The 23,186-nt window shown below is 45.5% G+C and overlaps 1 protein-coding gene across 3 annotated transcripts in view; it reads right to left on the bottom strand.

The window, feature by feature from the left end:
- UNC5D (unc-5 netrin receptor D) overlaps positions 1 to 23,186 on the bottom strand; it is a 186,653-nt gene that overhangs the window by 11,678 nt on the left and 151,789 nt on the right. For all 3 annotated transcript variants that reach the window (XM_064472594.1, XM_064472592.1, XM_064472593.1), the window contains exons 10-14: positions 22,589 to 22,673; positions 11,414 to 11,582; positions 9,504 to 9,731; positions 5,865 to 6,014; positions 653 to 817 (exon numbers count right to left, since the gene is read on the bottom strand). In XM_064472594.1, coding sequence (XP_064328664.1) covers positions 653 to 817; positions 5,865 to 6,014; positions 9,504 to 9,731; positions 11,414 to 11,582; positions 22,589 to 22,673 — 797 coding nt within the window. The remainder of the gene's footprint in view (positions 1 to 652; positions 818 to 5,864; positions 6,015 to 9,503; positions 9,732 to 11,413; positions 11,583 to 22,588; positions 22,674 to 23,186) is intronic.

Below are 23,186 nucleotides of genomic sequence, written 5' to 3'. Positions count from 1 at the left end.
ATATAGAGAATGACCGAAGTTTTTTATGAAATAACATTAAGGAACTGGGAAAACACTTGGCCGTATTCTGAGGGTGTTTTTATACAGAATGATGTCTGCGGTCGTCTTATGTAGTTGCCTCATTCTCTGCCTAGTGTGTTTAGCAGTGGGCATATATCTTTAATCCAGAAATACTGATCTGGATCAATCAACAAAGATGCTCAGTAATCGGGGGGGAAAAAAAAAAAAGCAGCTGGAGTTTTCGTTGCCGTGGGACACATCGCCACCTTGCTTGACTACGTTTGCTTTCTTTCACCTGTGAGCGCGGCCACAGCCCTTGCGAGCCGTTCTGCGCGTACAAGAACGCTCTGGAAGCGGCTCGTCAGTGGCCCAAGAGCACGCAGCAACGCCTCTGCTCTCAGCTCGCCGCGCTCCGCAAGCTACCCAGAAACTTCTGCCAGAAAACTATTACCACTAACGCAACTATAAATGAATGTTAGCGTCCTAGAGTCTCTGATTTCTGCTGGAAATGGGATTTGTAAGGCTTTATGTACTTGTTACGGTTTTGGACAGGGCATAAGAAACTACACGGGGAAAGGGCAGAAACGGGGAGGGATCACGTCTCACACCACACAGCAGCTAAACAACACAAAAAGGAGAGAGACCGCTTTACCTCCAGAATGGATGTCTGGATCTGCAGGATTTGCTCGTGACCCTTGACTTGCCGGACGCAGATCTTGCAGGACAGCTGCGTCGTGGCGGGAGTGTAGCGCTCCAGCGAAAAGGCACAGTGCAGCGGCTTCTGGCTGCTGCACCACACGCGGGAGAACGGGACCTCCTGCGGAGACGCGTGTCCCACGTGAACGGGGAAGCAGGCGCGAGAGAGAGAGAGGGGTTGTGACGATCGCGGAATAGGAAAAAAAAAGCCATCATTTTCCCCTGCAACTGCTTTTTTACTGCCATCCCTGCAGCCTCAAAGTGGGACACAACTAATAAATGACAATTCAGTTGAGAAATACTAAGATGTTGCATTTACTGAAAGCTTAGATGTCGTTCCGTGACACAAATGATGAGAGGCTCTCATCTGAAATGAAACCTAAGAAAGATGCACTTCACTTCCTCCTCCTGGGCAGGGCTCAGCACTCTTACTCTAATCTGCGCCTCCTCGCCATCACCTTGTACTACAGCATCCAAAAAGGCACTTCCCATCGAGAACCGGACTTCCTCTGTGAGCGAGGGCAGCACAGAGCACGACAATGTATTTTCTATATTTATGGTCTGTCCGGATTTAAAAGCGCCCACCTGCCCGGGCAGTCATGTGCAGCCCACCGCACGTCACTGGTCGGCCTCAGTTTTACTTCTTAGATTCATCCTGTTATATTCTGCGACTATTTCAGTGACTCCTCTACTTCAGCCAGGGACAACTGATGGGATGAATGCCCTCATCAAATGCTACATAGACAACTGCAATTAATCATCAGAGATTTCGGGCATCTCTGGTTGCTTTGAGTTCCTAAAAACGTACAGAAATAGACAGAAGTACATAGGGGGCAGCTAACTTCTGCTTTATGAATGCTTTCAAAATACCAAAGTTCTGTTACTGGTCTCCTCTCTTTACACTTCCAGAACACTTATTTATTCATTTATTTATTTCCAAACTAACATCAGCTATAAACCCACTACGGCGGTCAACACTAGCCGTGAAGGCATGTAAACAGTAACAACAATTAAACCAAACATGTTCTCTGTTCATTTCAAAATATTGGAAAATACTGGAGAATTGGCAACCTGGAGAATAATGTAAGAGAGAAAAAAAAGACTGATAGTAATATTTCGTTCTAGTTTAGCTAAGCATTCATCCATATGATCATGGGACAGCATTAAACCGCTTCAATGAGCAATTATTCTAACACAAGAACACTAGTTTAAAGATTTTTACATTAGTTTTTCTAGAGGAGGAATATGAATTTTCAGATTGTGCCTTTCTCAAGCACTACTTTTAAATTTTAGAATTGATTTGAATGGCATGTGAAGCTGATCCTTCAAAGAAAATACAATTATTACTATTTGCCATTTTAATCTGGGCATGCGTTCTGCTTGTGCTTTTGGCCCTTTATAAAGGGTTAATAAGTGACACAGACGAGGACTTACAATGTGCTGCCTAGAGACAGCTGTAATTCCTTCAGCGCCTAATACTGACAGTTATAACCGAGTGACCACCAACTAGTCACTTGTCATAGTTAGCTGATTAAATCAAGTAAACCGTGCACTTACTTAACTCAAGATCGGTTTATGTACAGCAGTTATAACCGAAGAGCTCAGACCTCAGAAAACATGCATTTCTTCTCTCTTGCCTTCCTCTAAGCAACTTTTATGGCACTTTGGTTGCGATCTTTCCTACATCCCTGAAGAGATTAGCTATGTGCTGGTGGTCTGAGACCGTACAGCTTCCAGGATCAGCCTCGCCCTACACTCTGAAGTACGGTCAGGACTAAACTAAGGAGAAGATCATTGCTCTCGTCGCTGATACGCAGTTTACTGCTTCTTACTGAGCGTCTTGGGCTGCCTGTAATGATGCACTAAGTGGTAATGAAAGCTCTCCGTTCAGATCCTGAGTTGGTGGCAGTAGCAAGACACCACCAGCGATAAAGGAAACATTAGCAAAATATTAGAAGTGGAGCAACTGTAATTAGATTTTTCCAGAGTAATCATCTCTGCTTTCATTCAGAGTGAAAGGCTCACTCAGCTGAAAAGAACTGTATGAAACATAATACAGGAGGGCAAAGCACGGTGGAATGATGAGTGTTTAAGTATTCCAGAAATGCTTTCAGTTTTATTCTCCCTTTATAATTAAGTTCCTAGCATACAGAGGGAATGTAAATCATCTCATAGCTACAGGCAGGCACTGGATCCTCCAAGAGACGCAAGCTGCTAGGAAGACAGCTGCTCTTAACCCCCAAAGGTGCCTGTCTGGCTTCTTAACATGCTCGTCACAGCCTCTCCCTGCTCTAACACCCAACCAGTTTTTAAGGGTTCCCCCTAGTTACTTGTGAACACGGAGGGAAGGATGCCAAGCGCTCGGCATCTGCTCCTGCAGGATGGCCAGGACAAACAAATGCACTTAGCACAGGCGAGAGAAATCCTGACTGCCACCTGCCATTAACTGCTTTATGCCACAGTTCTACATGATGATTCATTCATCTGTTCAAGCCTTGAAGCAGGATCTTTACTTATCTGAGAATTCGCTAACATGAATCTTCCCTGACCGTACGATCTGATAACGGTTTCATTTGGTCACCAAAAGGCTCTTTTCAGTTGTTCCCGACAACCAGAACAGCCAGCTTGTTTTTAAAGTGCGGTACGTAGGAGAGGAAACAAGTAAACACTGGAAGAAACTCCACATGAAGACACAGATTCTTTTATGAATAAGGAGGCTGGAACCGAATCAGAGCTGTCAACAGAGTTGGGACGATTCACAAAACACTTCACCGGGAGGCAAACACAAAGCCAGCTTAAGTTGTTCTGCGGTTCCTCTTAGAAACAATTACTTCTCAGCTGTCCAAGTCAGCCAAACTATACTCAATTATAAAATGTAAATATTTAATTGGCTTCAGTACCAGCCCTGTGTCAGACCATTCTGTCAGCAGAGGTTTTGCACGTGCACCTTTCCAACCCCGAGCGGCTGCTTCAGCGGGTCTGCCCTCGTGCGCCGGCCCTACAGCAAGCGCGGCCCTTACGCGGTCTTCTGCGGGGTGCGGCTCCCTCGTCTCACTTTTATTTTTTGTGTCTATCTTGCAGCAATAAATTTAATAACTACTTTGGACTGAGCCACTTGCATTAGGTTCAGCAAAGTGAGGTCCTTGCGACGCGTGAAGACTAATACGGAGAAATTTGCGTTGGCTGTCATGCCTTGCTGAACAGCGCCCCGCAGTTCAGTTTTGACTGGAAACTCTAGACTATTGTTTGCCACCAGAGAACAGAAATACCCGAGTTTGATAGGCCATAAGCAATATATTTACTCATAGAAGTCATGCGCAGCATTAAGGGAAGCGCTGAACCGCACACAGGGTGTTCTGAGGCCTCCGAGTCGCTCCCAGAACTGGGCATGTACCAGGGACTCGCAGCCAGCAGAGGAGGTAACGCCCCAAAGGAAAAACAGTAGTCCAGAAATTATCAGGCAGGAATAATCCTTCCCGAACGCGTAACTATGAAGAAACACGGAGGCTAGAGCAGCAGCACCTTTGGTGACCAGCGAAGCGCCCTGCAGACGGCACAGGCAGTATGGTTTTCTGCAGGCCAGTTTTAATTTACCACCCCACAGGACTAGGTGGGTGCTTACGGCCGCCGCCTCCGCGCGTAGCGCAGTGCCGTTCTGCAGTGGTCTTAGCAAACGATTTGAACAGTAATTTCTGCTGTGTCTAGTGTAGGGGAGTGCAAGCGTTCGTCTCTGAATAGTTTTATATTCTATTACTAGAGCTATTTAAAGAAGTCGCTTTGCTGCAAGAAAAGCCACGGGAATTTGTCACCAACGTGACGTGGTGTTTTCGAAGCAGTCGCCATGGCAAGACACGGTCATTTTAAACTTTCCTGATCTGTTTTCTCTTGCGCGCTGGACATTTAACTAAAACACATTCTGCACGATGGGCCTGTGGCCAGTGTCCTGTCTGCCTCCTAAAGCAGTCAGAGGAGGTCGATGTAGGGTAACGAGACGTATTTGTAGTCCAAATCTATTGAACAGTTATTAGAGAGCAGTTTTCAGAAAACACACTCTTTCTAAATGGTGCTTTGAGGTTGAATCTTAGTCCATCGTGCAGATCTATTCTCCAGAATTGGACAAGGGCTCGAGAGGCAATAAATTAATCAAAGTATGGAGCTGTGCTTATAATATGGTGCGAGGCAAAACTCAATTTGTTGTATTAAGAGCAAACTCCCATGATTTTTTTTACTGCTCAGGAAGGTACTAGTTTTGATAGGTATTTGATAAAGTAGTGGGGCTTCCTAACACTGATCGGTTTGTCTTTTAAAATGCAATTGAGTAGAATAAACAAAACCTTTAAAAGCAAGCATCTTCACATAAAGCTGAACATTATGTGGTTTCTTTCAGCGTTTAAGCTGTGGCATAAATTATCCTTATAGTCTTCACGATACAAGAATTTATCTGGATGTAGATCAGGGTTTATGGATTTCCGAGCCCATTACACTCATGTTTTGAAGAACATGGCAATACATTTAAAACTACTTTTTTGCCAAAATACGGAATGAGAGATAACTGTCTCTCTATATGCTTCTGGGAGACGGGAGACTATACAGTAAGTTCTGTATTTTAGAAGACCAGCCCACTCCACGTGCCAGCACATTGCTTATGATTTCCAGTAACCAATATGCTTAGGAATTTCTCTTTTGTTTTCATTTTTACTTTCCTGTCTTTAACAGCCTCTTCGATTAACGTAGGACAGACAAAATGATTTGCTCTTTCTCAGTTCTAATTCTTATTATATACGTGCTGCAATTTGAACTCATGACATTTAAATGCTTACATTTAAATGTCATTTTCGGCCATTTATTCATAGTTATATTGAAATCGGAATGACAAAGATATGAAAAACATCTTCATGAGTGATAAATTGTAACGAGAATATTGGCCTTCTGTTGGAGGCAGCAAAGTACAAGCTGCCTCTTTTGTAAAATGAAAAATTTAAAGTATTCTGTTATATACGAGATCTGTGTTTGTCAAAATCATAAGACAGTGCGTTGTTTTTCAATACTCTAGAGATTAAAACCACACCTTTCAAAAATAAAAGGGACCATTGTCTCAGCTGGGTTGTGCCTACGAAAATGCTGACTTCCTCTGAATTCAGTTGAAAACGGGTAGAACTGACAAGTACCTGACATGCGGTGAATGGTTTAATTCTCCAAAGGAAAGGAGGGATGTCAAGGACAGATATCTGAAGACTGAAGGTATTCCCTCTGAAATGCAGGAGTTTTGGTTCCTCCAGTAACTGTCCTCCTTGGAGTCTTTCATCCGAAACCACTTCCTGCAACGGCAGAAGAGGAAAGAATTTTTTCGGTGTTAGGAATAAATAACCAAATTGTACGAAAATTCATCCTTCTGAAAGGTGCCTGGTTCACCCACAGCGTTATCAGGGTACAGCAGCGGAGTATTTCTCTCACGGGCCAGACGATGGGCACCAGCATTTCCCTTTCCCCACGGGAGCTGGAGGGGCGGCTGGGCACTGTCAGCCCCGCTCCCGAGCGCCCAACGATGGTACCTGTGACACTGCTCTCCGGCGCCGGCCCCTCCGCAGCAACACCACGCAACCGCAGACCGGGGCGCCGAGCCTGAGAGGGGCGCTTCAGGGGTGTAGCGACACAGCAGTGGCTCCCTTCACGGTTCGGGGCTTCAAGCCAAAGCCAGCCAGTTTTCTTTTTTACCGAAAGTTACTCGTGTTTGATTGTTACTGTTTTATTTCACCCCACAGGGTCGCTTTTCCGAAGCAGAAGTTCACCGGCGGTCCGGTACCGGCGCCCGCTCCCACCAGCAGGAGGAGGGAAGCACGGCCGGGTCAGCCCACGCCCAGGTAAAGCTATTTCCCTCCGGAGAGGAAAAGGGAAACTGGTCAAACTGCGACATCCTTGTAATTTAGTCCCTCTTCTGTTCTGGAATAACACAACTATCCTGGGTATTTTAACGAAGCTTTTGAATACAGAACTCCTACAGGTTGTGCCTGGTGTCCCTGAGACTCCTGACGCACGGAGCTCGGCGAGGTACTGAAAGAGCCAGGCCACGAGGCGTGCTTGGACTCAGTTACGGATTAAGTCGACAGCAGTTTGGTGACAAGGCCTCTCGGGACCGTAGCGAGCGCTGACACGAACGCACCGAGCGTACACAAAACGCTCTGGTTTCAGTTCTCCTCTCTTGGATGTTTTCAGAACTACTGGGCAAGACCCAGAGCAATCCTGGAAGGGCTGACTTTGAGCAGGAATTGGCACTACAGCCCTCTAGAGGTCTCTTCCAACATAAATTTTTATATAATTCTGTGAATTTAAAACATAATAGTAAAAAAATCACCCCTGCCTGTACTTACGCATTGTTTATTCCTGTACTGTTACAGCAAAAACACTAGTGGGGAAGGAAAGCTTGCAGAAGTCTTCAAAAATCAGCTAGCAAGCAGTCTTTCAAAATTACCTTTTTTTATCCACAGAAATTATATAAAATCTGTGTACATCGCAGAGGTTTAGTGCTTGTCAATAGCAAAGTTGTTGGTAGAAGAGCTACTGGAATCATTTGACCTTCTGAAAATATAATGACTGCTGGAGCTTTCTGAAACTGTCATAATGGATTTCTAGTATGAACCAATTTACAGGCGTTCAGTTCGCTTTAACGCCTGACGGCTGGGTTTGTGCGAGAGAAGGAATAAGAAGGGAGACTTTAGGTTTTGATTTTCAACTGCAAAGGGAGTAGCTTATTTCATAACTATTTTCAAAATTCCCTGAACGGGTTGGAATTCTTTTAAAATGTACCGCAGTTGGATAAATGCGGCTCTGCCCTTAATAACGCACACGGTCCTTAGTTCCGCAGGTGTCAGCGGGACTATGGCAAAATACAAAGGACCCTGTTTATCTTTCGAGAGCCAAGAGCTTCCCAAGGCACTAGGAACTGCACAACGGGCAGAGTCGTCGGTTAGAAAATTAAGGTGAGTTTTCACACAGGGACAAAGTATAAAAATCAAGGAACTCTGCATCCCCCGTAGGACGGCACTGGAAAGGACTAACAGTGGCAGGCCAACCTTGGCAGCCCAACGCCGATCCTGGATCCAAAAAACACAACAAAACAATCTGTATTTTCCATATTCACCGCTGCTTTTTTCCCCAATTATTATCGACCAATATTTACGCTAGCACGAAGCTGATGCAGCATGCTTCTAGAGGAAGCAGAGCTTCATAAATATACAGTTGTCTCATTACATACAAACGCACTGTTTAATTTCTGTGAATGTGGAAAACTGGTAACTATTCTTATAACAATTTTCTACAGAAAAGCAACAAGTAACTTGGAAATCTTACTTATTTTAATGCGCATTAAGAAAAAAATAAGCCAGTCTCCTTCATTGTTTTGCTGAATGTCACAATAATTTGAGAAACAACATGGTACAGTCAAACCAGGCTGCTATGGGTGAGGGCTTTTGTGGGGTTTTTTAATTTAAGGTACTGAAGGTAAAATTCAGCATGAATGAATCGCTGAAAGAGACTGCCCCACGCTGTGCACCAGTGTGAAATAAATAAATGGTTGCTCTGAGCAGGATTAATCTCATTTCCCTCTTGCGGGCCTCTTTCAGAGTTGTGTTGCACAGTTTTGTGGGAGTTTTTTGCTCTATATTTGAAAGTTCCAAAGGTTTTTGGACATGTTTTTAGAAACCTGCTGCACAAGGCTGACCGCACGCAGGCGGGGCGGCGCCAGGCAGCGCGGGTTTGTGTTACCTGAGCGCACGCCTCACGGCTACTTGTGAGTGTGCCCAAACGCCTAAGGAGGAACCTGGGCCTCGGAATTTCAGGCAGCCTCATCCAGGAGAATACTGGTAACCCACGAGTTGTGCAAGTGCTCTAAGCGGTATAATTACAAAGCTATTGTAAGTCTTTAACAATCCTTTCCGTGGTTTTGCTTTTATTAGAAGCAGATAGACATTAGTGTGTGCTTCATTAAGATTCATGTTTCTATTCTGTACGATAGGAAAGGGAAGCAAAAATTTATCTGTCACAACTGTCTGTATTTCAGTTCCCAAAAGAAAACCATTTTGTTAAAGCTTATGAGTTTCCTAAGGCTGCAAAAGCCAGTGAATTTCATTGTTTTGTCTTGGTATTCCAATTTTAATTGCCACTTGGGGATTGTTTAGTTTTTTGTTTTTTTGTTTTTTTTTTTAAAGGGAAAATGCACGACTATAATTAAATTTTTGTTTAGAGAGACGGTACAGCAATCTCCTCCTTGCTCAAATTGTAGAAAGGAGAGGAAATCCTGAACTGACTAATGGCAGTGTCAGGGTAACGAGCGTGATAAATACTATACATCAAATGATAATGACCTCCATTTTCTGCTTGTGGTGGAGCAGCACCCAGCTCCAGACACAAGCAAGCTCTGGCTCTGCCCACACAGCAGCCAAGGCACCGAGCCCCGCCTAACACCACTCCCTGCTTACCAGCTGCAGCTCTGCGCTGCGTGAGCCACGGCTCCGCGGTTTTTGGTTAGTCTAGACCGTGGGCAGGGTGGGTTTCCATCTGCTTGGCAAAAACCAAAGAGACAGTTAGGCTGTCCTAAAGCAGTGTAAATCCACAGGTGAAACAGCAGTGCAGAGAAATTACGGGACTAAGAGTAAGTCACGCAGCACTGGCATAGAAAAAAATAAGAGTATTGTCATCTGTTCGAGTTCTGGACTATTGCTGTTGTCCAGGGACTATCCCCAGGAATAAAGGGCTGTTAGTATTCTACGGAAAAAGAACTAAACCCGAATTAACGAAGCGAAACCATTTACCTGAAATGCACAAGGTGTGTTATCCATACAATATACTCTCAGATTGTAATCCAGAGAATTGCAAGACAGGCAGCCAAAAACCGCGACTTTCAGCTGTCGAACGGCACAGTCAGAGATCGGTTCTCCAATAAGAGCATAAGTTCCAAAGCTGTTTAAGAGAATGTGACAGGCATAAGGATCCAACAGGCAGTAGCAAGAAGTAGTTTCCTCTTCCACAGACATCACTTCCTGCAAAATGAAAGTCAGGACAATAGAAGTCATGACATTATTTGTTCCTTTTTATTCAACTGGAACGTAAAGTATTTCTGAGAGCCAGTCTGCAAACTCTTTGCTCATGTTGGCCTCAGGGAAGGGGAGGAGGTAGACTACCTGTATGAGTAAATACTCCCATTTAGCCCTGAGTCAGCAATAGGATTTATGGCAATATGTTGTGCAGAATTCAATATGTACAGCTTATAGTAATAATGATGATGCGTAAGCAATTTTAGCATCTTTTTTCCCAAGTGCTCTTGACTTTCTAGCTAATTTTTTTCCCCAATGTCAAGTTAAGAAATTACCTTGAAGATTAAAGTCAATAAGCAAACCTTGAACAATAGCTGGTATTTGACTTCCTCTCAGAACAGCCATTACGGTTGTGTTTACCTTCATCAAAAAACTACCTATCCCACTCTTTTGCCCTTCAGGCTCGGTTCTGCATTACGGCATCATTAGATGAGGTATTTGAGCAGGCTGCAGCCTGGCGTTACGCTCCTCATTAATTCCAGGGTGTTTGTAACCAACACCGATGGAGCTGGCTGAGTGCTGAGTGCATCTGAAGTAGGAAGGCTAAGCTGTGCTGGAAACGGTTTAAATGAGAGCAACACACAACAGAGTGGTTTCGGGGAGGAAAAGCAGCGTGAGTTATGGTATCCACGTGGGTTCTAACTACTCTTTTTCCCCCTCACAATGCAATGAAGCAAACAGGTCCAGCAGCAGTACAATAACATCTCAGTGACTAGGGATTTCTGTCCAGCTACCGGGGTCTGCGGTTCTAATAACATGTGCCGTGAACACTTTATAGGTGGGAAACTCAGCACCTTTCCACCCTGTGTGGATTTTTGTAAGGCTGAATAACAGCTTGGTTCGTGCTTTAGCCACCCCGTCAGGAGTATTATCAGTGCCTCTCCCCAGATGATGCAGGAAGTTTAATACATTTGAGATTGCTGCCTACCAAGCAGTTTCAGATGAAGATGGCCAGTGGGCTTAAAAAATGCAGGTGGACAGACACAAATGATAGAATGCCCATGTCACAAATGCACAAAGCTTAATTTCCCCAGTAAATTGGGATTAGAAAATAGGCTTTCAACTAAAAAAGCAAAATATTTCCTTTAATGTACAGTAATGCTTCAGAGGTTATGAGCCCAGGGTGACCACTGAATGTCCTTAAAATGACACACACGAAGAGACGAGATTCTTAAATCAGCAGGACCCTTCTAGGTCAAAAACAACTTAAAGTTGAAGTGTATGTTCTTAACCAGTTCCATAACTTCCTTTATGGCATGATAAATTCTTGTGTGGATATGATGATCTGCTCTGACATGAGTCTCTTTGGTAGCTATGATCTATCAAAACAACGTTTTTAAAAATAAATGGGTACTGGCTCCATCATTAAGTGATCTGAGAAAATGAATACTTGCTCATGTCACCTGGGCTAGATCATAAAGGTGACCCTTTTCTGCACATCTTGGTAAAACAGTTGAAAATGGTTCAGCTGCTTCCTAATATAATGCAAAACATTTAAAAAAATTGTTTCTTTAAGATGACTGTTTCTATCACTTACGTAATCGTTGACCTGTGCCTGCGTGAATGAGAGAAATCATGTTTCCATTGTTAGTACGGCCCTTCAAGTGGGAGCAGAAGGCTACACTTACCTCCCATTTTCCTTGCTGTGTCCTTTTTTTCAAGTGAATATTCCAGTGCTCTGCGTTTACTTCTGCGCAGTGTGGTATTGTCAAGGCAAACGGAGTGCTGACAGACAGATCTGAGGGGCCACAAGTTACTTCTGGTCCTAGAAGAACATCTGTGCCGTCCGTCTGTAGGCTTTGTGTGGGAGGAAAAGACAATAACGTCTGTCAGGCTCTTTAATAAGGAGTGAAAATCTTCTTTAACTGCAAATCTAAAAATATTTTAGTTAAAATCTAAGCCCCTCACTCGTCTGTTACAGGAAAGGATAAGCAAGCCAATCGCTGTGCTAATTTTCACGTAGAAGCAGTAGCTGGTGATGCAACAAAACTCCCAGGCGACATCTGCTCAAACCGCTGGCTGGTCAGTGTAGGGTTCTGGTCTTTAAAATACATTTCAACTTGCTTAAACCAAATACAACACTGAAATTACTCTATGCAAGTAAGCCCTGCTTTATGCACCAGCTGGTAATATTACCATCTAATTCTGCCTTCAAAGACTGTCATCAACAATATTTTCACAGTAGTGAAGATAAAACAAATTATAGTTTAAAAACACAGCCTCATAAATTTTTCCAGATTGAGTGTGATCTCCCTGGTTTGAAAACACATTTATATTCTGCAGGATGAACAAGCGGTAACTTACAGCAGGCATCAGGGACAGAACCTCTTGGCTTAAATTTAGAACCCTGCACCGTTGCTATGGGCATGTGGGCACCGCTACAGTCACCGGAGACCCCGTCAGCACAACTGAAGTCTAGGGCTTCAGCTAATCCGAACGTAATCATCTACGCTGGGGGTTGGGTTGGGTTTTCTTTTTAACACTGTAATCCTTCGTCTGGGTTGTATGATCCCAATTTTTGGCTTTCCAATTACTAGACATGCAGTTAACACTTCAAATTAAAGCAAATGGTGTTTCCAAGAAAAAAATAAGGGGAAGAACCTCAACCGAGATATTTGGCAGCGATAGGTTAGTGGTTGGACTCGATGATCTTAAGGGTCTTTTCCAACATTAACGAGTCTATGATTCTATAAATAAGGTTATATAATAATAAAGCAAGGCTATACATAAGGGGAAATCCATGCTTAAAAGTCAGGCTATACTTGGACTGCCGTGTCAGAAGCCACAACAACGTTGCCCTTCGAGCTCTGCGACGGCGGCGTGGCAGCAACCAAACCACCCCGTAGTGCCTGTGCTGAGCCCGAGGCGTCACGGCTCCGCTGGCAAACGCCAAGTTACCCAAGCCGACTTGGCTAACGCATTTAAGTGAATGTAGCTGTCACCTGGGCACACTTACGTGCAGCCCTGCACGTAAATCAATCAGATTCCACTCCTGCAAATTGACTTTGCACAGCCATCTAGCACCGCCTGGGGTAGCATTTGCAGCGTAACTGTAGCAGTAGGTGCGCTGAAAATGCCACTAAAAAATGCCACTCTTGCTAAAGACTTGGGAAGTTTCAACAACTTCAGTGATGCCCCTTGCTATAGACTCCACGCACGAGTGTCTGTGAGATGAAGACCGGAAAAAAAAAAAGACACGCCATGCCAACAAAAAAGGCCAATTCTGCTTTTTCTTTCTCAAGTATCATAATAATAAATGCTCCCTAAGCCTCAGTGCGTCTAAGTGGTTGTAGGATTCTTAGGCTAAAAAAAAAACCACCCCACCCTATCAAAGCAGGAAGCCGCTGCCGTGGTCCCCGAGCAGGGGACGGGAGGAGCCCGGCGCAGGCAGCGCTTGCGGCCTCGCGCAGCCACGGGCAGAGCCGCTGTGCTGACCTGGTGGCAGCATGACGATAAACAGACAGTTCAGGCAAAGAACTACTTGCTTCTGCTTATGCCTATGAATAACAATTTTTCACAACTCCTCCCATTGCTAGGCAAACACTGTTTTTGCACAAAATCCCACCACTTAACACCAAGCACTGCCATCGTTTACGACCGGTTGATGTCCTTAAAAACAAAACCTTCCAGCAGTTACCCCACATCACTTCTCTGCCCAGTTAAAGAAATCAGGCAGTTAGTTACAAATACAACCAAAAATATCTCAGAATTATTAGAAACCCTCAAGCCCGCTTTGGCACGTATTTATTTGGCCGTAAGTTTTTCAGTTCCTCTGCCGCCTCTCTGCTGGTCCTCGGCGGCGGCTGCTTCCCCACCGCTGTGCTGCTGCAGCTGCAGGAAGGGGGACCAAAGGCGTATTTCCAGCGCGCAGAGCAAACCCTCGCGGCGGAGCTTGGCTGGGGCGTTGCTAACCCGGCTCTCGCCAAGTGCCTGCTGCTGACAAACGCGTAAAGTACGGGGAGGGTGGGGGAACTTTTACCGCCGGTACAAAACCTGACTATTCCGCGTCAGTAATGGGAGAAAAATACAGGTTACTTTGTTTTCAGCACAACACCCTCAGGGGCCGCGAGTCCAGCGTTTGAGTTATGCTACTGGTGGCGATTCCCAGCAGAAATAGCTCAACCTTTTCAAGCATCAAGAATGAAACAAACCACCAATATACAAGATACAGAAAGAAATAACAGTAGTAGGAGCGTCCTGGCAGCAACCTAGCAACGTTGGTGTGAAAGACGACTGGGCGACCACGGCTGTAGTCTACAAAGTGCCCGCCCACCCACCTCATTTAAAAAAAAAAATTAAAAGAAAAAAGCCAGAGTCATTGAAATAGCGTCGGCTCTGGCCACAGCCCTGGCAGACTTCCAGGGTCACGCCGTATAACTGCTGGCTCCGTACACCGCGGCGGGCGCGACGTGACCCACCAACGGCGAGCTAGTCGGAAAGGAGCTATTTAATTGCTGTTAGAGACTCATTCCCCTTGCACACCATATTGGACAAACATATGGGAGTTATGGGAATTATTTAATGCCAAATGAACTGAAATCAGTTAATTAGATGAACTCTCGCACTTGTTGCCAGTAGCAAGAGTCCTTCTGTGTAATAACTGACGCAGTGTTCAGCCTGTCCTGCAGTTCCCAGCCGGTTACCGGGCAAGGTGGGAGAGGGAAACGTCACCAAATGTGACAAGGTAAAACAAATCAGTAACCAGAGCTGTCCCCTCAAATCCAAAATCCATCAAAACCAAAGGTCTGTAAGGTTTCTAGTAAAAGAAGAAAGAGAGTCACTCTTGGTGAGCAAAAATTAAACAACATGTTTTTTCTGAAAGTGCTACGCTGGAGAGACCCATTAGGAATTTCACCCCACGATATTCCACCCTCTGCAAAGCACTCCTAAAGCTGGTTCCTGTGTGTAGAGATTCATTTTCATTTAGCAATTGCTGCTGGAGGGACACTGGTACCCGAGGCCAGCCTCCCGAGGGGGAGCAGGCCCCCGCCCGGGGGAGCAGGAGGTGCGGGGACCGCGGCGGGCAGCGGCACGCGGGGGGCAGCGGCCCCGAGCCGCGGCAGCACCAAGCCTGCGCTCCACCCCAGGCACTGCTCCGTCGAGAGGCCACGGGGGAACAGTGGGAAGGTTAACGGGAGAAGCAAGGAAGTGGCGAGGAACCAATGCTGAGTGTCCACTTTGTGCTGGACGAAACGAATGTCAGAGAAGAATTTAATGTTTGCCTTTCACTATTTACCCTCCCAGTGGCTTATCATAAGCACCTGCAACAGAGAACCTGATGGCATAACGGGCTCCTAAATGAACCGCGACACCTGGGAAGCAAAGACCCTCTGGTAATGAACACCTCTGTGCCTTGAGTCTGGAGTTCTCATGGCAGTTCACTCCTTGGATGGCAAAAATACTCACTCCCAGACTGCTGCAGACACTGAAATACTGTTTTTCCCCTTCCCTTTGCACTGACACTCGTACAAATGAACGCAATGGAAAAACAGCAAAATAAATTCATGGTTTTAAAAAAAATCAATTTAAAAAAGGAACAGCGTGATATTTAAACTCTATACCCATCAAGCCTGCAGTTACAGCTGAAATGGATTCTGTTGCTGTGGGTTGCTTTTGTGAGATGAGAAAATCTTGCCTTTGGAAAACAAAGGTACATTATTTGTTGCATTTCCCACATTGCGTGTAAATGCATACATTTATGAAGCTCTGATTTTTTCAAATTATGTAATTGCAAAATATGTTTAGGTCCAGGCGAGACTGGTTTCATTCCGCGTAAGCAAACGCCGGTGTGCGAGTACTGTGTGTAGGTGTTGGGCACGTGGGGCTCAGTGCGCATCAGAAACAGTCCGTTTTTCATACTGAGCATCCAAACACGTGCGGTTACCACTGAACCTCGACACTTCTGCCGAAGGCCTACACAACAGAAAGACAAAGAAAACGGGGGGGGGTAGTAACATGAGACCGGCTCTTCTCAGTCCTCTCACTTTTCTCCTTCTATTTTTCCGCTCTAATCCTCCCACTTTTATTTTGACTGTATGGTTGGAATCTCTGAAAACCATTATTTTACAGTATTTGCATAGTAATTGCATCTCAGTTATACTTTTTTCTAATATTTAGCATTTAGCGGCATGTTCACTATTTACAGAGTTTAGCCAATCTACACTCAGAAGTTGGTTTCGCGTGGTACCAACCAAACACACTGATAGACCCGTACAGCGCCCAGCTTCATGTTTGATGGAAGAGCGCAGAGAGGCCTTCTGGCTATTCAGGGACACAAACCTCTACTGTTTATACTGGCACATGTGAAGAAAAATTGCTGATACTGTAGGCGACTAAACGGTCACCTTAATCACTTTGGCTATTCTCACCTCTCTCGCATGGCAACCAGTATGGTACTGGGAACATACTACTAAAGTGAGAGTGTGTAGAGCGTAGCGGAGGAGAAAAAGTTCGTGAGAAAGGAGAAATAGAAAAAAAATGTCGATCAGGAGAAGTACAAATATTTCAGGGCAGATTCTGCCTTCAGTTACAGCTCTGTTAACCTTGTTATTGGGGTATGGAATACCGACCGCGTTCACCAAGGACACTCTATTATCCGAATAATTGCAGACTGACATTTTTCTCCTGGGCATGGTTTTCACACAGGATATTTTATAGAGCTTTACATGCATTAAAGGCATGCAAGAGAACCGCAACAAATCTGCTTACTGCTCCAGAGTGCGTGAGTAACATACTTGGGACCAGAGCCCAGGATCCCAAACACCTGCCCACGCCTCGTATCGCCCCACCCCGTCCGTAGGCTCTGTCACTAGCTGACTGGGTTAGCAGCCCTTTCTGCCTGGAACATCGAACCTTCCACTGCATTCCAGAGCATCTTCTTTTTCATAAGCATGTGACCACAGCATTTAAAAGCCACACATGGAAGCAGACCCAACTCCTTAAGCACGTGACAAGGTTTCCCGCCTTTTACTTGAAAAGCATCAGGTACGTGGCAATCTGGGGGGGGTGAGATACTGTCCTTGGTGTGCTCACTAAGCAGAAATGATCTCCTCATAGGGCTCAGCGCATAATAATCACAATTTGCCGCTTTTCAGCCTGCTTCTCTCCAACATCTCCTTTTCTTACAATTGTTTTTTTTAAACGGGAGCGTTATGCTCCTGCTGTGGAAAGGGAAGCTCAAAGCTGGGGGGCCACGCTGTGTCAGAGGGGTCAGTGCTTCCAGTGATTTTGTGCGAGCTGTTCTCATCTCATTTCTAGACCCCAGCAAGACCAGCTACTCTGCCGCAGCTGGCAATCATTTCTCTCCTTCATAACCATCTAACTGGATTGCAGCATGTGTTTTTTAATTTATTTTTCACTTCTAACACCTCCTTAGGCACGCGCGTTGGCAGCAGGTGCCCGTGGAGCAGTAGCGTTTCAAAGCCAAAAGCCACAGGCTGACCCTCGCGCCAGCTCCCCCGCGACGAGCACGTGGGGCTCAGACCAGGCTGCTCTGAGCCGACGGGAATCTCCAGCAGAATCCTGAGGCGTTTCGGTGCTGGGATCCGCACAGAGCTGCTGCCGCACCTACGGAAATGCTGTTCTGCCTTTTCTGAAGAGATACACTTGAGCTGCCTCCTTGGTGGGGAGAATTCGGGACGGGGGATGTTAGCAACGGCCTAGGGGCGAGGAGCCCGCCCGCCTCAGTTACCTACGGGCTCTGGCTGATTCTTGGCTGGATACAACTAGCAAGAAGATCCCCCAGCCAACCGTGCTGAGACCTACACGTCCCAGTCCCCGTAGCCGAGTGGCAATTTCTAGCTGCAGAGAACCACCCACCAGCTGCAATTCCCTGCAGGCTGCAACGAACTTCAGTGCCGCACCTGAGGCGGTCTGGTTCAAGGAACAAACCGGTGATCTCCGTTCCAGCGTAGCTCTGCTTAGTCCTTCTGGCTTAACTACGAAGTCAGAATTATGCAAGGAGGCAAGAGACATTTCACTCTAATTCTCGCTTGGGCCAGAATCGATAGCTTTGTTGTTTCTTTCACAAACATCAATAACCTGTACTTTCTGCCAGCATCAAAGCGTGCATATGGCGTTTGAAGGTTGAGCTTCGCTATTTTCCTCTGTAAGTAGTCCTTTAGCTCGTCTTTAGGAAATTCTAGCTGCAGGAAGCATCCTAGAGGATCTCTGCACTGAAGCGCATATACGTGTCCCTGAGACTTTGTGGTTTGGCGCGTTTTTGGAGGGACCTCCAGTCCCATCACTGGTTTGTTCAGTTACATGAGACACTAAAGAATTTTCAAAGCTGAATTTGATTTCTGCTTAGGATACAACGAGTTTTTCATTCCAGAGAGGACTGTATCAATGTACAGCAAAACCAGCCTATAATCTCATCGCAGCATCTGTACTGCGCAGAGAGGGTTTGGTTTTTTCGCCACTACAGAGTGACAGTGAGCTCAGCACAGCTCTCTCCGACCCCGTATCATCCCTGCTCCTCTGTGTCTTCTCACACCAACCTACCTCAACAGCTAAATGATCAGAAGTGACAGCTGACCCACTAGGCCCAAACAACCTAAAGCCGAACAATATGGTCCTCGTTCCCTCGCACGCATTTAAGAAGCATAAGGCGCCTATTACGGCGAGCTCAAACCTCTGCAAGAACAGCCCAGGACTTCCTTCTCACGTGCATCCACTGATCTGGTTAACTTTTGTAATACATTAAATTCCACTGATTACCATACGACACGGGCAAGGTTTCATTGAGAAATTACAACTTGAGCTACTTCAGTTTCAACAGCGATACATCTCCAGCTTGTGAAGTAAAGAAAATCTACCCTCTCTTCCCAGTCCGCTATTTTACCCTTCCTCCACGCCCACGCATGGCGCCTCTCCCGATGAACAGTCATCCACAGTTCAGGGACCTCTGCACGACAGAGCATCTCCTCCCACCCTGGGAACACGGAAGCCCACGGGCAGTAAGAGAAGGCTCCCTGCGTGTCAGGGCAGGCTGCAGCTGCTAGAGAAGTCTGGTTTACTCCACCCGGTTCAGGCGGGTGAAAGACACATCAACCTTGCCTCAACTACGTGGAGAAAAGACAGTATTTTGATGGGGGGGAAAAAAAAACCAGAATGTTTGCTTTTGTCTCACTTTACAGAATTTCACTTTAAAGAAGAAGGAAGGAAAAATCTCTCTGCGCTAATCTTCGGCTCGGTTTGCTGCCTCTGCTTCCATCCACAAAAAAGGAGAACAGTAGGCAAAATTTGCTGCTTGTTTTTAATTAACCTATTTTAATTCCTTTCTGCAGAACCCTTGCAGATAAAACAGCTGGGGTTTTTTTTTCTTCCTTCCTTTTACATATCTTGATCTTTCATTGAAAATGATCAAAAACCTATGGCAGCAGATGGGGATGAAATATGAAAGTTTTCACAAAGGAGTTCACATATCAGAGGAGAAAAGAAAATAAAAATAGATTTAAGTTTTGAAAAATATTTCTAGGCTTTAAAATTTATAGGCAGCTCTGTCTCTTTCAGGTCTTAAAGGAAAATTCCAGCCATCATTTGGCTAAAGTTTTTGCGAGTAAATATTTACTGTATATGCAGTTATTTTCTTCTTTCCATGTCTCCTCAGATATACCCACCAATTTTTCAGTGCTTTTAGCTCAACGTGTATTTAGGGTGAGGGAGACAACAGAAGTAACTGCTGTAGAGCACGACAACCAACCCTCCCCTCCCTGCTGTACAAACCTGCCCTTGATTACTACGTCTAAGAACCGTCCCTCTCACAAGCACTCAGGGACTCCAAACGAGCCTTAATCAGTGAACCGCTTGCCGCGTGGGACCAGCGCCTCCCACATTTAGCCTTCAAGTAGTCAATTAAAGCATACGCTACAGATTATTCACCTAGGTCTGTTTGGAATGTAAATTATGAAAGGGCAGTTTGAGAAAGCCAAGTTACTTAAGACCTCCCCCCACCCCCACCCAGAAAAATAATAAAAATAAATATTGTTTGGAGTGCCTCACTGCAACTTGTAAGACCGGACGTGAAGGCAGGACCAATGAACTCCTGAACTACAATTTTCCAGCCTCGTGCAGAATTAAGAGCAACAGAAAGAATCAATGTCAAAAACAGAAGAAATTAATTAAAGAGAAATTTAGATTAGAGCAAGGAAAAAAAGGTCAGAAAATGTAACTGAAAATCCCCAGTGGAAGAAAGCCGCGTTACAGAATTAAGGAGCCCGCCTACAGAATCCGCCCATACCAGATCCTCCGTGAGTTTAAAGTATCACTGACGCTCTCCACTGGATGAAGATGCGGCCTTGTACTTGCAGAGGTGCACGCAAGACGCGGCAGCGACTCAAAAAGGGGACCTGGTAGTGCTTTTCAGTAACTTATTTCAATGAAATAAAACGTGACCATCGCTGTCGCTTTTCATCTGACAATCTCAGAAGACTCAGCAGTCCTTCATCCTCCAGAGAAGGGCAGCGGAGAGACTGCTTTGTCCGCTGCTGAAACGCGGTTGTGCAGAAGAGTAGCGCGGGCTGTTTAAGGGCACGGAATACCTGACCTCAGGGACCAGGATACCCCCTAGGTTTAAAAGGAGAAAGACTCTGGCTTTCATGAATTTTTTTTCTTCAAAACCAAAATTACGGACCTTTAGTGACAGCAGGAGGTGAGAAGTTTTGTTTGGTCGTACACCTGCAGCAGCAGAGCTCCATCTAGCAGAGAAAAGGGGAGGGATGCCGAGGTGAACAGCGCCATAAAACGCTCTAAGTTGCCGTTTGTGCTGCCTGCAATCTGCGCGTGGTCCTGAGAGGCCTCATCCAGGCACTAGGCCGACTCTACTTAGATGGGATGGAGTCACAAAATAAAGAAAACCCATTGTAAACCATACGTGAAGAAGGTGATAATGAAAACAAAGGCTGAAGTGATATGTACCAGAGTAGCCCAAGTCAAAGGCTGAGCACGAGATTCGGGAATGTTCCATGTTTGCTGCCACTTAATCTTTGAAGGGAAATGTCATGGTTCCTTAAACCAGGGGCGGGGGAATATACCTGAACAAAGTATATCAGCCAGAACAACAGTGGCAGGCTTTCCTGAGCAATACCTCACCGAGAAGCTAAGTGACAGGGAGGATTTACCTGTATTTGCCTGCAAAGGACACGAATTCCTGGAAAACGCAGGCAGGAAATAGGGCAAAACAAACTGATAGAGGAGGTTCTAACTGGAAGGAGGAATAAGAGGAATTGGTGTTGGGGTGACGGTTGGGCTTGATAATCTTAGAATCAGAAAGGTTGGAAAAGACCTCTAAGATTCCCATGTGTTGTTCGAACTCAAATGTTAAAAATGAGGAATATGTTCTACCGATCTTGACAGTTCAACACCATGGCTAGCATTTCACAAGCTTTACCCTTCCTCTGAGGCCAGACATTGGCCAAGTGAGAACGCTACACTCGGACTCAACGGGCTCCCTCCATTCGCTGCGTTACGCTCAGTTACATACCGCTTCTGTAATTCTACCCTCCTGCAGGGTTTGATCAGTCCCTGGCTGAAAGCGAGCGTGCCAAGCAAGCAACCTCAACTGAACTGGGGTTCCGCTGCTGCGGCGTGGTCTCGCGGGCTCAAAGGGAGCGCAGAGCACTGTGATTCTTTATAATCCATACTGTGTGAAAATCAGAGCCGCTAGGAAGTCTTTTTATGGGAACCGCTATCAAAATCTGCTAAAACCACCTGTTTCTCTGACCATGTTTATTCATAAAAATAAAGGGGAAGATCCATTCTAATGCAAGTGACTCTGGGCCAAATTCCATTGTCTTTCTAACGCAGAATATGAAGGCAATCGCAGTGATTACAGTGGAATCGATGGAATCACCCACATGTGCAGCTGGCGACAGAACTGAGTGCCGTGCGTCTAACAGAACAGTTTAGAAGTTTTAAACGCACCTAGAAACGAGCTAAGTCTCTTTTGTATGACAGACCTTTGCAACATACACGAATGCACCAACATTAAAAACCCCAACGACCCGCATTTGCCAAAACCAGTGTTCTTCTGTTCGTTTTCCTTTTTTTTCCTTCTCTTTGAATTAAATATGAGCTGAAACCTTGAGAATCTCAGAGGACTAAGTTGTCTATTTATGAAAGACCACCGGTACTCCAAACACCACCTTCCTGTCCCACCAGACGCAATGTTGAAAACCCCACTAAGGACCACAGTGCAGTTCAATTTCTACCGCTCGTCAGCTGGTGCTGGCAAATCCAGCCAGGGGACAGATTTTAATGGTGATTTATAAAACAAAGTAATTTAAGAAATGGTCCTGAGCATCCACTTATCCCCATCACCTAGGCTACCAAACACCCGTCATGAGGCAACAACATTCAGCATCCACATACCACAGGGTCGTTCAAACTGATGAATTTAACCTGTTGTCTGCATGAGAGTCTGTGGACCCACAGGTTCTGTCACAAGTAATTAATGAAAGCACCCGTGCTGTTAGTAGACTTGTGTGACACAAGTCTGTAAACAAAAAATGATAAAATCATTGACTCAGAATTCCGCACTTATCACACATCAATCTCCTTGAGGTATCCCACCCTTTACCAGCGTTTGCAGTAATGCCATGTGATTTCACAGAAGCATCGCACAAAGGTCACTTTTGCTGTCATTTATCCAGATACAGCGGTTGTCACACCAGTGTGGTCACACCAGCACCAGGGAGACGGAGTGACTCGGCGCATTCCGTTCCTTTAGACAGACTTGGCAAGAAATGCATTAAATGAGACAGTTCCACAGATTCTGGATGTTGTGTGTGTCAGGTACTTCTTACCTGGACTCCTTCTGAGTGACGGCAAGATAGACTTCCCACGAGCTCTCTTCAGGAATGGCTCCATGTGGTATCAACAAACTGACTCCTACGAAAGAGCAAAGGCAGAACTTACCTTTAGGAAAGGCTCTGGATGTAAAGACCAACGCACAATTGGCCTCTGACGTACAGGACCACCTACCAGGGCAGAAGAATGCTCCTCTCAAAAGTGGCTCTGGCTAAAACTTTATCATCAGATGAAACGAAAATACATTATTAATGTGATCCACATAGTTAACATTGAACTGTCTTAGAGCCTGCAATCGTAGAGACTCAAGTGCGTAAAGACTTCTTGCTCCAACAGAGCCTCTAAGTAGTTGACTTCCCTTTGTTTCGTGTCACTCGCTGACACTGGATTCAGAGTCTAAGTGTGACTGAAGGCTCTTCTTCATCCCTGGGTACAGGCAGACTCTTCATCTACTTCACCACTTACACAAAAGGGAATAATTTATGGAAACAAAAGGTACCATCAGCTGTTTCCTTAAGGCTTCCAGCAAGAGCGGTTCGTAAATCCAGCCATTTCGGTGGCCGTGTTACCCCGACAGGCTTTGATGCAGCAACA

This window comes from Phalacrocorax carbo, chromosome 24 (assembly GCF_963921805.1).
Source record: "Phalacrocorax carbo chromosome 24, bPhaCar2.1, whole genome shotgun sequence".
NCBI classification, from domain to species: domain Eukaryota; kingdom Metazoa; phylum Chordata; class Aves; order Suliformes; family Phalacrocoracidae; genus Phalacrocorax; species Phalacrocorax carbo.
This window is presented reverse-complemented; position numbering and strand designations above follow the sequence as displayed.